Below are 15,140 nucleotides of genomic sequence, written 5' to 3' on the forward strand. Positions count from 1 at the left end.
AATTATGTTAAATATCAACTATTAATTTTGAGTGAATACTAAATAATCATGATACTTTTCCCCCTATGGGCCAAATGCAGCTTCAGAATTTTTTTCAGTGTAGTGTTCTGGGCAGGAACTATTAATTGAGTCAGGCCCTTGAGAGGAAACATTTGTTCTCCCTATAATAATAATCAGGTTTAGAGAGTAAAAAACAAATCTATTTAAGTTACTTTATTACTAATCTTTTAATTACTTTATTCCCAGTGGCCTAGCACTAGTGGAAGAAAGTAATGGAATGGTTTTTCCAGAGCCAATTTGAGTTACTTTAGGTCCTCATTCTTTAATAAAACTTTTTGAGAGGAGAAAAAGCTATCACTATGTGAACTCAATAAATACTGAAAAATTTAAAGTAAGTGAACAATACAATAATGTGATCTGAGCTATCTGAGTAGAGTCATAAATCTCTACTATGAATGGTTGTCTAGACCAACCTAGCATTCAGTGAGAAATTACTAATAGAGAATAAAAAAGATAGATCTATTCAATGTTTCAATTTCCTCAGATGCAGGTGGGGCGGCTACCCCAGTTTGCTGCTGGATGGAGCATGGCCAGTGAACCTTAAAAAAGCAAAACTCCTGCCTTCATCAAAGAAGCATGGGAACAGGGCCTAGCTAAGGACAAAATTGTTCCTTTCCTAAAACAGAAGTTAAATCAGATCTCTTCCCTTCTGATTCTTCAAGAAGTAACATCATCAACAGGCTTAAGCATTAGTAAAAATAATAATAAATTAGTAAAAATAAAGAAATACACATAAGAGAGAGAGAAGAGGAGAGGTCTGGAGAGAGAGAGAGAGAGAGAGAGAGTGTTCTGGGAGAATTTTCCTCTCCTTCCCCCTTTTAAAATGTAAATGTTCCCAGGAGTAGTCAGTCAACACCTTTACCAGTGAAAATCTCAGCAGAAAGAGTAGGGCCAGGATATAAAATAAATCAGGAGAAAGAGGAAAGGTAACCTTGGGAAGATCTTAAAGGGGAAGACGGGGTTGCTTGGGGAGAAGTTTCTAATTTTACCTTAAAGTTACCCTGATTGGACGACCTTTTCTTTCCGGTAAGCTCTTTAGTCTTAAGCGAGGACCACATACCCCATTCTATACGATATTTACAAATCATAAAGCAAAATGCCATCACACCTTCAGCGGTTTGCGGGCCTCCGTGGTACTTCAGCTCAAAGTTTCGTCTCTAGAAACACATTTTAAAACGCCATAAACTGGCACATGGGTTTTCACAAAAACTCACTGTTGAAGGTGGCACCAAGTCTCAGGGGTGGCGCGCCCTGTCCACAGCTCCCCTGAGAAACAGCTGCCGGGTGTCACCCCGAGCAGAGCCCCGCCCGCCCACCACCCAGATCCCGCCCCCGCCCAAGGTCATTATAGTCCCCCCCGGGACGCGCCCCGCATCCCTGCCATCGACTTTGCAGGAACTGCGCTCTTGGATTCGGTCGTTCTGAGGATGGAGAAAAGGGCTCGGAGCTCCTCCAGAGAGGCCCACGGGAGAGGCAGCGGGTCCGCCCACAAAGAGAACAAGAGGACGAAGGCCGAGAGGGGCGGCAGAGGCCGCGGGCGCCGGGACGCCGGGCCGGAGCAGCCGGCCCTCGGGCGGGCAGGGAGCCCCGGTGAGCCCCGAGCGCCTGCAGCCACCGTGGTGGACGTGGATGAGGTCCGGGGCTCTGGCGAGGAGGGCACCGAGGTGGTGGCGCTGCTGGAGAGCGAGCGGCCCGAGGAAGGTACAGCGGTCAGGCTGAGGCCCCGGGAGGGGGTGCGGCCTTTCCAAGTGGTACCCAAGGGATGTCAATTAAGGTGCAATGAGGCACCGCACTGAGAGCTTCCGAGGCCAGAGCAGCCTGCTGGACCTGCTCAGCTTCCCAGGAAATGAAAGACGCGAGATAGGACCCACCGACCCCTCAGTGGTGGAGACCAAAATGCATCAGAAGAAATACAAATAACATCAGCTAAATACCGCTGTTCTCAGGGGTCAGCCGTGGATGGGAAGTGGGAGGGAGTGTGATCCAGGTTGGGGACCAATCAACATGGTTCAGGGCAACTATGTAGCTTATTCTCCTCTCCTCATCAGACTTTCCTAAAAGTATTTTACACTTTGCAGTGATCATACTTCCTAAAAAGTAGAGGCAGCAGAGCCAAGTAGAGATAAAGCTAGATCTCAGTTTGAATCTTAGCTAACTATTTGATCATAGTCAGGGACTTAGCCCTGTATCAAATGGGGACAGCAATAGTACCCACCTCAGAGGGTAATTGTGAGGATAAAATGAGATAAGACACTTAAAGCACTTATCTTGCGCAAAGCCTGGAGGGAAAGAAAAAAAAAACATCCTTGCAAGCTAAAAGAGGCAAGTTAGACCAAAGGGAGGGAATCACAGGGAAAGGTGTCTCTTTGGCTTCTGCAGGTGAAGCAACTCTTAGGAACAAATTTATCTGCTTCCAATCCTTTCTATAATGAGTGGAAGAAAAAACTCATTACACCTTAATTTCAGGGTGAGGGAGGTTTAAAGGAAGGTAAATAAGGAATAGTGTGTTATACTACTTTCTGCTGACTATGAAATTTTAACATTTCCTGGCTACCAGCACTGCCCTATATGCTGTAGCACTGAAAGCTATGACTTGAGAAAGATTCCAGCAACTGGGATGTAGTTTATGTTGACCATGTTAATGCTGTTTTGCCTAACTGATGCCCTTTCATGGGTCAGAAACTTCTGGTCATTAGAGGGTTATTGGATTCACTGATACAGTAGTGCTGAGGTTAGAGGTCTGTAAGTATTGTGCTTCAGACCACATCGGTGGGGTAGGGAAGGAAGGGAGCCCCATTTTTGGAGCTCCTACTGTGTGCCAGGCACATGCTAGGTGTTTTACTGAGTATTATCATTCCCGTGTCACAGATGAAAAAAAATGCTGAGAAATTAAATAACTTGCCCAAGACCTACAGGTGGGAAGTGGAGAAGCCAGCATTCCAGAATAAAACAGTCTTATTGAAGAGCCCATCCTTGCAGGGTGCTGCCCCTGATTTCTGGTCATGGTTCCAGCACTGCCACCAACTAGCTGTGGCCTTGAGCTAGTAGCTTCACCTTGTGGGCCTCACTCAGACTGTTCAGCTATAAAGTGACTAGAGCTTCAGGCCCCCCCCCAAGCGATGGATGAGCCCATTAAGGATGAGACACCCTTGCTGAGCCCTTGTCTGGGAGGTTTCTGTGGCTCCCAGAGGAAAGGGAAACAGACACATCAACATCCCCTCTCCTCCTCACTAGTACCACACTCCCACAGCCAGGCTACCTAAGATTTGGGAGAAACTAAGAGAAGCTTCATTTTACTGAAATGTTGAGGATTCTCAGACTGTCGTATCTCAAGGCGCTTCCTGCTTTAACATGTAGTGTTCCACTATTCACTTACACTAAACAAATTGGATATTCAAGGAACTCATTCTAAGAGAATAATATTTTGTGAGTAAAGCTTCAAGTTAGATTTGGGTATACATATTAGTTTTCTGTTCACATCCCTAACTTTGGTATGAAGGAATTTTGAGGACTTTCTTCACTTATAAAATATAAATTTTGTTGGTATGTGCATTTATTTATTTTTACTTACCATGGTTACCACTGGCAAATGAAATATATTTATAAGCTAATAAACATGGCAGTAACACTGTTATTGCTCTTAGGGAAGAATGTTGCAAAAACTAATACGATGTTGATAGAAACACCTCTCCCAAAACTGCATCTCCCAGAGTACGTTGCATGAGAAATAAATTCCATAGGACATGAATTTGCTTGGAGAAGACATCGTCTGGTCAAATGTTTGGGAAATACTAGGTTAAACAAAGCTAACAGTGCTTCTTTGCTGCAGGGATTCTCCTAGCTTCAATATGCCAGTGACTATTGGGAAGCTCCAGGACTGGGATACAGTACACAATATTTCCTAAACTTGTTTGCTCCAGGAACACTTGCTTTGTGGAGCACCCTTGAGGATTAGTGTTCCGTGGCACACCATTTAGGAGCTGCCATACATTGGCATTTAGCACCGAATTTGGTTTTGTGCTGGTGCAGCTTGTATATCTGCCCTCTTCGAGTAATCTGCACATCAATTTGGTGATGACCTTTCCAGTTATTTTGCGAGCACGGAAATCAAATTTTCAGGCCTACTAATTAGTTATCCGTTTCCTTCCCATCCCTTAAAAATAGACTTTTCACCATTTCTAATCTTTAGTCACCTTCTATTCCTCTGTAAGATTTTTAAACTGATAAATAGTATCCCTTTGGCCAGTTTTCTAGTACCTGTGGATTAAAATTCTTGAGATTTCTATAACCATTACATTTAAATCATTTTCAGTATCCACTTCTCCTTCCTTCCTACATTCAACAGGTATTTCTTGAGCACCTGTATGTGTCAGGCACTATTCCAGTCCTGGGACACGGTTTAAACAAGACAAGACCCCAAGAAGCTCACGTCCTTGAGACTGAATTTTCCCTGATACCATTTCATTTATCACCCAAGCAACCTGGATGGCCTGAACTCCAGTTCCATATCGCTTTTTTATAGGCACAAATGGGCTAATATTACCCCATATAGGTGATTTTCAAAGACTGTCTAAAGATCCACACCTGAAGCCAAAGAAGGGGCTCTCATGGAGGAATTTCAGATATTGGGGCAAGTGGTAGATGGAGCTGTAATTTCAGGGAAGATGAACCTCTGGACACATGTGGTTTGAACCACTTCAAATAGAAGAAACTATGCAGAGAGGGACAAAGGGTCCTGTTTTTTCTCAAAATTATACTTCTAGAGGATACTAAGGAAATATCATCTAAGTATGGCTGTGTGTGTGTGTGTGTGTGTGTGTGTGTGTGTGTATGCCTTTTTGGCACGTGCATATGAAAGGAGTACAGCTTCTGTCCTCTAGTTGGAAATGGGTAGCTCAAGAGTAAAGCCAATCGTGTCTAACAAACTTGACAGCAATCTGCTTTTCACACTGAAAAATAAAGACTTAAATGGAACCTTTGTAATGCTAAGAGCCTTTGGAACATAAATCTATTTTGTAGCAATTTCATTGATCGTGTATTTTTAAGGTACCTATTTAAGAGGGGCTCAGATAGAAAAAGTACTTTTGTAGCAGTTACCACTAGGTAAACATGAGTTTTAAATGACAACGCCAGACATGTAAAAAAACACAGTTCAGTGCTTTTACGTTTATATGTCATTTCATTCTTATGCCAGAGATATGAGCTATTCCATGAGATAGTTATGAAACAGTTATGCAATAGCATTTCCTTGAATAGATGAGGAAACTGAGAGGTTGTGTACCTTGCTTAAGGTCATTTGGACAGAAAATGGTGGAGCCAGAACCAGAGCCCAGACCTGCTGCCCAGATTCTGTGCTTGTTCCAGTGTACCCTCCACTGCCTTTCCAGGAGCCTGCTCCACCTTCCATCTGCCCACAAAGCCCTTCACACAGACCGTGCCCCCGGCTCTGGGAACTGACCACGCTGATATCCAGCTCGTTCCATTATTTCCAGCAAAATCGGCAAACTGCTCTGACCCTAATACCAAGGACTGGACTAGAGGTGCTAGTCAGTGAATATGGTGAAGTTCCAATATAATTATTCTTTTGCTTTTTTTTTTTTAAGGTACCAAGTCTTCCAGTTTAGGAGCTTGTGAGTGGCTTCTTGTCCTCACATCCCTGCTCTTCGTCATTGTGACCTTCCCTTTTTCTATCTGGTTCTGCATAAAGGTGAGATTCCATGAGGACCCAATAAGTAATTTCCTGGTGCCTCTCACTGACCACACCATGTCCACTCTCATTTCTGTGTTTTGGTACGTGCTGTCTGCTCTGCATGGAATGCCCTCACTCCCACTCACCTTCCAGGAGAGCTCTTACTCTTCATACCCGCTCAGAGATAACTGTGAAGCCTTCCTTGACTCCTCCAGACTGTCATTCCCTTCCTTGTGCTCTCGTGTCATCCTACTTTCACATCAATTCTAGCAATTACCACATGTATAATATTTGTGGATACACAATCTCTGCCATTAGACTGAGAGCCCCTTCAGGACAGGAGCTATGTCTAGCTCATCTACACTCTAAAACACAAAGACCAGCCCAGAAGAGGTCATGATGCCTACTCCTGACACCTCCAGGAAACTTCTCAGGCAGCTTCTAGAGACCATAGATGCTAATTATCTTGGGCCCACAGGTGGTTACACATGGCTGTCTCTGAAGTAAATGAAGACGCGTGTCAGTTTGGGAAGCACATACCAAGATGGAATTAGAAGTGCAAGAGATTTATGGGGTGGCATTGTCTGTGAAAGATTTAAGGGGAGAGAGAATAAGAGTAGACAGGGAAAACCTTCAGAGGATGATGCAGATCTGACACCTGTGATATGAGAAGGGGAAGGAAGGATTGGACAGAGAGTGCCTCAGACTGTGGGATACCTCCAAGAACGTCTTGGCCAGACTGAAAGGGAACGCCAGAGCAAAGTTTGCCTCATAGATGAGTCTCACAATGGGCAGAAATGGCCAAGCCCTTGTATCCCTGCCATTCTTAGTCATTGGCCGGAGCTGTCAGGGAAGAGCATGTCCTTGGCTGGAACGCTACAGATGCTGCTGGGGCTGTGGCCGATTTCACTCCTCACACAAGCTCTCCTTCCTCTTTTTCTTCTCCTTCGTCTTTGTGAAAGGGTGTTGGATTTTGTCAAATGCCTTTTCTTCCCCCATTGAGATGATTACATGGTATTTGCCCTTTATTCTGTTAATATGGTGTATTACATTCATTGAATTTCGGATGTTAAATCAACTGTGCATTCCTAGAATAAGTCCCACTTGGTTATGATGTATAATCCTTTTTATATGTTACTGGAGTCAAGTTGCTGGTTGTTCGTTGAGGATTTTTGCATTTATATTCATGAGAGATACTGGTCTGTAGTTTTCTTGTCTTGTGATATCACTGTCTTGTTTTGGTATCAGGGTAATACTGGCCTCAGAGAATGAGTTGGAAAGATTTCCCTCCTCTTCTATTATTTGGGAGAATTTGTGAAGAACTGGTATTTATTCCTCTTTAAATATTTGGCAGAATTTACCAGTGAAGCCATCTGGTCCTGGACTTCTCTTTGTGGGAAATTTTTAAACTACTAATTCAGTCTTTTAATTCTGGGTCTTTTTCATTTTTCTTTTTCTTCTCGAGTCAGTTTTGATAGTTTATGACTCTGTAGGAATTTGTCCATTTCACCTGTTATCTAATTTGTTGGTATATAGTTGTTCATAATATTTTCTTTTATAATCTTTTTTATTTCTGTAAGGACAGTAGTGATATCTCTGTCATTCCTCTTTGACTCCTGATTTCAGCAATTTGAATCTCCTCTCTTTTCTCTTGGTCAGTCTCGCTAAGTATTTGTCAATTTTGTTGATCTTGTCAAAGAACCCACTTTTGGGTCAGTTGATTTTCTCTGATGCTTTTCTATTTTCTATTGCATTTATTTCCACTCTAATCTTTATTTTCTTCTTCCTGCTTACTTTGGGTTTACTTTGTGCTTCTATTTCCAGTATATTAAGGTAGAAAATTAGGGTATTATTTTGAGATATTTCTTCTCTTTTGTTATAGGCATTTACAGCTATAAATTTTCCTTTAAGCACTACTTTAGTTGCATCCCATATGTTTTGGTACCTTGAGGTTTTGTTTTCATTAATCTCAAAGTGTTTTTTTTTAATAAACTTTATTTATCATTGTATTCTGAATTTACAGCATTTAAAAAATTTACTTACTTTTTATTTTATTTATTTTTGGCTTCATTGGGTCTTTGTTGCTGCGTGCGGGCTTTCTGTAGTTGCAGCGAGCAGGGGCTACTCTTTGTTGCAGTGCGCAGGCTTCTCATTGTGGTGGCTTCTCTTGTTGTGCAGCATAGGCTCTCGACACGCAGGCTTCAATAGTTGTGGCTCGCAGGCTTCAATAGTTGTGGCTCGCAGGCTCTAGGGTGCAGGCTCAGTAGTCGTGGCACACAGGCTTAGTTGCTTCACGGCATGTGGGATCTTCCTGGACCAGGCTCGAACCCATGTCCCCTAGCATTGGCAGGTGGATTCTTGACCACTGCGCCACCAGTGAAGTCCCTCAAAGTGGTTTTTCATTTCTTTTGTGATATCTTCTTTGACCTATCAGTTATTTTAGAGTGTGTGGTTTAATTTCCATATATATGTGAATTTCCCAAATTTCCTTGTTATCAATTTCTAATTTCATTCCATTGTAATCAGAGAATATACTTAGTGTGGTTTCAATCCTTTAAAATTTATTGAGTTTTTTTTTATGACCCAGCATATGGTCTATCCTGGAGATGTTTCATGTGTGCTTGAAAGAATATGTATTCTGCTATTGTTGGGTGGAGTTATGCATAGCTATCTGTTAAGTTTAGTTTGTTTATAGTGTTGTTCAAGTCTTTTCTTTCCTTGTTGACCTTCTGTCTAGTTGTTTTGTCCATGATTGAAAGTGGGATAGTAAAGTCTCCAAATTTTATTATTGAATTGTCTATATCTACCTTCAGTTCTGTTGGTTTTTGTTTTATATATGTTGGAACTCTATTTTTAGGTACATATATGTTTACCATTGTTATACTTTCCTAACACATTGGCCATTTTATCGTTACGCAATGTCCCTCTTTATCACTAGTAACATTTTTGCCTGTTTGTTTTAAACTTCATTTTGTCTGATGTTGGTATAGTCACTCCTACTCTCTTTTGGTTACTCTTTGTGTGGTATATTTTTTTCTATCTTTTTACTTTCAACCTATTTGTATATTTAAATAGAAAGTGTATCTCCTACAGACAACATATAGTTGGCTACAGGCTCTTCCTGAAGGGTGATCTGAGCACCTGCATGGCTGCCGTAAGGTCTGTAAATAGCTAATGAGTGATACATGTAAAAGCTCATAATGCATCAATCACAGCAATATACAAGATTAAATATGCTGTGACTACTTTGATTTGGTGGAACCAATTATTTTTTAGATAACCATGACTCTCTAATCAAAATTCTGTCCACAGTCTCAAAAATTTTATACTTTTTCATTGGTTTCTGAAATTCTTCACTTACTAAGTATATATTTTAGAAATGTAAGTATTAACAGAAATTTTTTCTTGGTTCTCAAAGTAAAAGATTTCTGATACCTAGGATCACTCTCACACCAGGGTCTTCTGAAGACTTCATTTTAATCTCTTGGAGTGATTCAAAAGTATTAAATTTTTCCTTTAGGTTATACAGGAGTATGAGAGAGTAATTATATTCCGACTGGGACATCTGCTTCCTGGAAGAGCCAAAGGCCCTGGTAAGAATGACCTTTTTTACCCCCCCAGAGACTTGCCAATTTCTTCAATCCATGCATATTTGTAATACAGCCCTCAGATTACATGAAGTAACTTGATTCAGGATATCTTCATTTTTCAATCTGTTACTTGTAACACAGGTTATTAAGAAATTCTTCAGAGAGCATTACTACCAGGTCACAGTGACCAAAAGAGAGAGTGGATGCAAAAAGCTGAATGCCAGGGCCAGGCTGGCTGGAGTAGCAAGTAGGCTAGGACCTAAGACCAGGCACTGGTTTGAGTAGAACATGTAAGTGGTCTGAGTCCTGTGAATTCTCAGAGCAAAACTGAGCTAGTTCAGGATCCAGGGAATCAGAACACACCAGGCTAGATAGGCAAAGTTCAGCATCCAAGTAACAAACTGGCCTTCAGTTCGTGGAAATTTAAGAAACATAGATTAAGCACTTCCCGTGTTTCATTGTTTAACTACAAAGGATATGAAGATGGATGAATTAGACATGGTCTCTAGTCTCTAGGACCTTAAAGTCTTACAGAGTTTGTATCCAGAAGTCCAAGCTGATTATGGGGCACAGATAGAAGTATCGTTAGTCTGAAAAGTCTAATAGTTGGGGTTTGAAGAGCTAAGCCAGGAAGACATGAGAAGAAGCAAAGTCCCACTGTGCACAGATTGGAAAGGGTCCAAATTCCAAGCCAGCTCTACAGGAACAGATAGAGAATAGAGACCAGACTAGGAGACACAAATCAGTTTGAAGATTCAGAACCAACAGATTCGTTCACACAAAAATAGAACCAGACCCTGTAGTTCCAGAACAGGGACTGCCTTGTTCTGGTTCTAGTTTTTGGTATCCTTCTCGATTGGGTCTGAGAAGGGCTAGTAGCTGGATGGCTCCTCAGAGAGATCATGGGTGCTTGAGGTACTGCTGATTCCAACAAAGCTTTGGCTCTTGTACAAGCCTACAGTGTCCAATGGTCTCTCAGAAAATCTCGATAAATCAATCTAAAATATTGATTGCACATTGACCCTATACATTATATTGGGTGGGTGAGGACTAACTAGCCAACCAGAAGGCTGGTATCATGATGCTGCTATTCTGATTCCTTTGGGGCTCACATTTTAAGAAATACCACATGGAGGTTGCTGGCTCTAAAGTTCTTACACACGTGGATTCAAGAAATAGTTTTATGGAGCACCTAAAAGGCACTAAGTTAGGCACTAAGGCTAACAGGAATGCATAAGATGCTCTTGTTATAGAGTTTAAATCTAGTGAAGGAGACAGATGTGTAACCCAATATCTGGACAGGTCAGCACCATGACCAAGGTGACCATATAGCCCATTTTGCTGGGGATAATCCCTGTTTATGCCTGTTGTCCTGGTGTAAGTCATAATAGTGCTCTCTTTTCACCCTCAAAAGTGCCCCAGCTTGAACAACAGATTATTTGGTAGCCTTAGTAATAACAAACACACCTCAGGTGGAGGTGGGATATGGAGAGGTCTATGGGCAGTTGGAGGCTAAGAAAAGCAATGCAACATGCAACTTGAAGCCAAAAGAGTGAACCCCAAATGGCCTCCATGCTAGCCATTCACCTGTCACTTCCCCTGCCCCCTCTTCTAGGCCTTTTCTTCTTTTTGCCCTGCCTGGATACCTACCACAAGGTTGACCTTCGCCTCCAAACCTTGGAGATACCCTTTCATGAGGTAAGCCAAGTGGTGGATTTTGCTTTCTTTCTACATTTTTCCTGGCCGAGCTACCACTTCTGGCCCAGAGGAAAATGACTATTTTTGCTCAAAAGTAGAAAAGAAAAAGTGATATGGGCTACATCAAAATTTAAAACTCCTTTACAACAAAGGACACAATCAACAGAATGAAAAGGCAACTTACAGAATGGGAAAAAAACTGCAAATACTATATCTGATAAGACGTTAATATCCAGAATATATAAAATCTTATAACTCAACAACAAGAAGGCAAACAATCCAATTAAAAATGGACAAAGGCCTTTGTGATGGTTAATTTTATGTGTCAACCTGGCTAAGCCATGGTACCCAAATATTTGGTCAAATACATCTAGATGTTGCTGTTAAGGCATTTTTTTAGATAAGATTAATATTTAAATCAGATGACTTTGAGTAAAGCAGATTGTCCTCCATATATGGTAGACAGTATATATACTTGACTTGAATAGACATTTCAGTACAAACTTGAATAGACATTTCTCCAAAGCAGATATACAAATGGCCAAAAAAACACATTAAAAGATGCTCCACATCACTAATCATCAGAGAAATGCAAATGAAAAACACAATGAGATACCAATTCACATCTATCAGGCTGTCTCTTATTAAGAAAAAAACAGAAAATAATAAGTGTTGGCAAAGATGTAGAGAAATTGGAACCCTTGTATACTGTAGGTGGGAAGGTAAAATGGTGCAGCTACTGTAGAAAACAGTATGACAGTTCCTCAAAAAATTAAAAATAGAATTACCATATAATCCACCAGTTCTACTTTTGGGTATAAATGCCAAATAATTGAAAGCAGGGTACTGAAGAGACGTTTGTATACCTATGTTCATAGCATCATTTTTTTTCACAATGGCCAAAAGGTGGAAGCAATCCACATGCCCATTGATGGCTGAATAGATAAACAAAATGTATATGCCGACAATGGAATAATAATCAGCCTTAAAAAGGAAAGAAATTCCGGCATATACTACAACATGGCTGAACCTTGAGAAAAGTATGCCAAGTGAAATAAGCCAGTCACAAAAAGACAAATACTGTATGATTCCATTTATATGAGGAACATAGAGTAGTGAAATGCAGAGCAACAGAAAGCGAATGATGGTTGTGGGGACTGCCGGGAGGAGAGAATGGGGAATTGTTCACCAGTTTTCAGTTTTGCAAGTTGTAAAGAGTTCTGGACACTGGTTGCCCAACAATGTGAATGTACTTAACACTACTGAATTGTGCACTTAAAAATGGTTAAGATGGTGAATTTGATGTTTTGTGTATTTTACCACAATTAAAAGTTAAATGTAGAGATAACATCTAGACTTTCCTGTTACTGATTCAGATTTATAAGCCTTTCCTAAACTGTCTCCCACTTTCAGTCTGACGTTCTTTCTCATTCTTTCTTTTGGTAAATGGAAATGTGAATAAAAATAATATACTTTTAAAAGGCTTATTTTATATAATAAAATATAAAAAGAAGTAAAACTTATACCTAATCCTATCACCCATAGAGTTGATATTTTAGAATGTATCCTTTCAGACTTTTCTATATATGTGGCTGTAGTTTCAGACATATATATGTGTGTGCGTTTGCTTGTATATATATATATATATATATATATATATATATATATAGGCAACATATATATGTGTGTGTGTGTTTTTGTGTATATATATATATATATATATATATATATATATATACCACACCATACAAACTATTTTGCAACATTTTTTTTTCACTCAACAATCTATTGTTACCACCTTTTCATATATTACCTATGTTTCTACCTCTTTGTTTTAAACAGACACACAGCATTTCATTGTATGGATTTTACTCAACTAATTGAGTAATTGGAATTCACTCAACTAATTCCCTATTGTTGATATTATTTCTACTTTTTTTATTACAATAAGCAATACTATGAATCATATCCTTGCAGCTAAGCCCTTGAAATATATCCTTGTGATTAATGTCCAAAAATGGAAATGTTGTGCACATACATCTTTTAGGGCTTTTGATATGTATCACCAAACTGCCCTCTAAATGCACACTCAATACATTTGGGCGCTTGTTTCCCAGAACATGTTGCTCTTTTAGGAGATTATTTTGGCATCAGTTTTAAAAGACCTGATATACAATCAACTGAATGTTTTCATGTTAGAAAATCATTCCTGATTTTTTTTTTTTACAAAAGGATTTACAACAAGATTCCTTTAAATTGTGAGTTCTTTAGTGTATTTAATACAAACTCCATAATTTAAAAAAAACACGTCTATTTTGATTAAAGGGCGAGCCAACTACTCTTTCTTCTTACCATCATCTTACGCTGAGAAAATACCCTTTGAACGTATTTAGCTCCTCTGACCTCATGTGGGTAAGGAACCCAAGAATCAGGGTTGTCATCCAAATTTTTTTTCTGCCTAGGTTGTAACCAAAGACATGTTTGTAATGGAGATAGATGCCATCTGCTACTACCGAATGGAAAATGCCTCTCTTCTCCTAAGCAGTCTTGCTCATGTGTCCAAAGCGGTCCAATTCCTTGTGCAAACCACCATGAAGCGTCTCCTAGCACATCGATCCTTCACTGAAATTCTTCTGGAGAGGAAGAGCATTGCACAAGATGTAAAGGTACTTAGATGAATTTAACACCAAGTATGCTGAAGTATCCCTTTATCTTTTATTCCTTTCTTCATTGGCCATTTACTGAATCTTCCATGTGCCATGCATTCAAAGGTACCGTCCTGTAAGGAGCTGACAGTTAAGAGGTTGCCAAATTGACCCTGAGCCGATCATAGTCACCAGTCTGTGCTGATTAGTCAGTCATTGCCACAGTTTTTGCTCTCAAAACAAAAAGTGCCTTTAGACTCATTGTAAAGTGCCCACATAGCACAAGGTGGTGGGGGTGGGAGCTGGAAGGGGTGGTGGGGCTGGACAGGGTGGGTTGGTGGGACACAGATGATAAGGAATGCATCTTGGGACCTTACAGTCTAGTTGGGAAAACAAGCAAAGTTAGATAATGATAAGTTCAAATAAGACTTTCAGATGGAAAAGAGGTAAGATGTCACAGACCCTTATGTGATTAATTACCCAATCCATCATCTAGATTTGACTGAGTTGGAATGATAGGAGGGAGAGAAAAGCAAGAGCTGCCTCACAAGCAGCAGCGTCTAGGCCGCAGGCAGCAAGCTCAGCGACCTTGCCCACAACCAGGGTAGGCATCTTCACTTCTTACCAAGACAAGTTGGCAAAGGTATTCAGAAGAGAGATGAGAACAAAGCAGCATTCTAGGCAGCTGGCCAGTCGGGTGGCAATTACCACCAGTGACGGAGCCTGTCATTGAGGCCATGAGGCACCTAAGCCCAGAACTGAGTTTGGAGACTATGAATCGAGTCTAGCTGAAGGAAGACCTCAATAGAAGGAACTAAGGATCGAAGGCATTGATAATGATTGTGCTTGATGGGGCCTGAGCAGACACAGCTGAGAAAATGCAGTATCCAAATGTTCGTGACATGTCCAATTCATCACTGATAAAACTGGGACTAGCATCCTAGCGGAAAAAGGAAGAATTCAGGAAATAAGAGAAGCTGAAAGAAGAAGTTAGAACAAGAAGACACAGGGGAGTTGCTGCTCTGGAATTTAAAAACCACTCACGTTGCTCCCCTCTGCCCTCCCTTCAGCCTCTCTTCCTGTTCATCCCTCCCCTCCAAAGGATAAAGGATAAGTCCAGACACTTGACTTTCAAGCTTGCCCTTGTTACGTTGAATTATAATTGATGTATTTACACATTTTTCTTCCCATACCATGAACTCCATAATGTCAGGGGGTCATATTTTATTCATCTTTTGTCCTCAGTACCTGGCATGCGGGTGTTACACAGCAGCCAGATACTGGGTTTTTGGATGAGTGGATAAATGACCCAACTGTTGTAGCCTCACCTCTTGCTGTCCTTCCCCCAGTGTATCTAATCCTCCAGCGGACTTAGTGTTTCTCCAGTGTTCAGTGTGTCTATGCTTCCGTGCCTGCTCTTAGGCTGTTCCTCTGTACCAAATATTTCCCTTTTCCCTA

At 40.8% G+C, this 15,140-nt stretch overlaps 1 protein-coding gene across 1 annotated transcript in view; it reads left to right on the plus strand.

The window, feature by feature from the left end:
* The first annotated feature begins 1,487 nt into the window (after window positions 1-1,487).
* NPHS2 (NPHS2 stomatin family member, podocin) overlaps window positions 1,488-15,140 on the plus strand; it is a 19,347-nt gene continuing 5,694 nt past the window's right edge. Inside the window, exons 1-5 of the mRNA XM_007448521.1 lie at window positions 1,488-1,761; window positions 5,664-5,767; window positions 9,270-9,342; window positions 10,955-11,037; window positions 13,500-13,703. Coding sequence (XP_007448583.1) covers window positions 1,488-1,761; window positions 5,664-5,767; window positions 9,270-9,342; window positions 10,955-11,037; window positions 13,500-13,703 — 738 coding nt within the window. The remainder of the gene's footprint in view (window positions 1,762-5,663; window positions 5,768-9,269; window positions 9,343-10,954; window positions 11,038-13,499; window positions 13,704-15,140) is intronic.

The sequence above is a fragment of the Lipotes vexillifer genome, unplaced genomic scaffold, assembly GCF_000442215.2.
Source record: "Lipotes vexillifer unplaced genomic scaffold, Lipotes_vexillifer_v1.1 scaffold76, whole genome shotgun sequence".
NCBI lineage: Eukaryota > Metazoa > Chordata > Mammalia > Artiodactyla > Lipotidae > Lipotes > Lipotes vexillifer.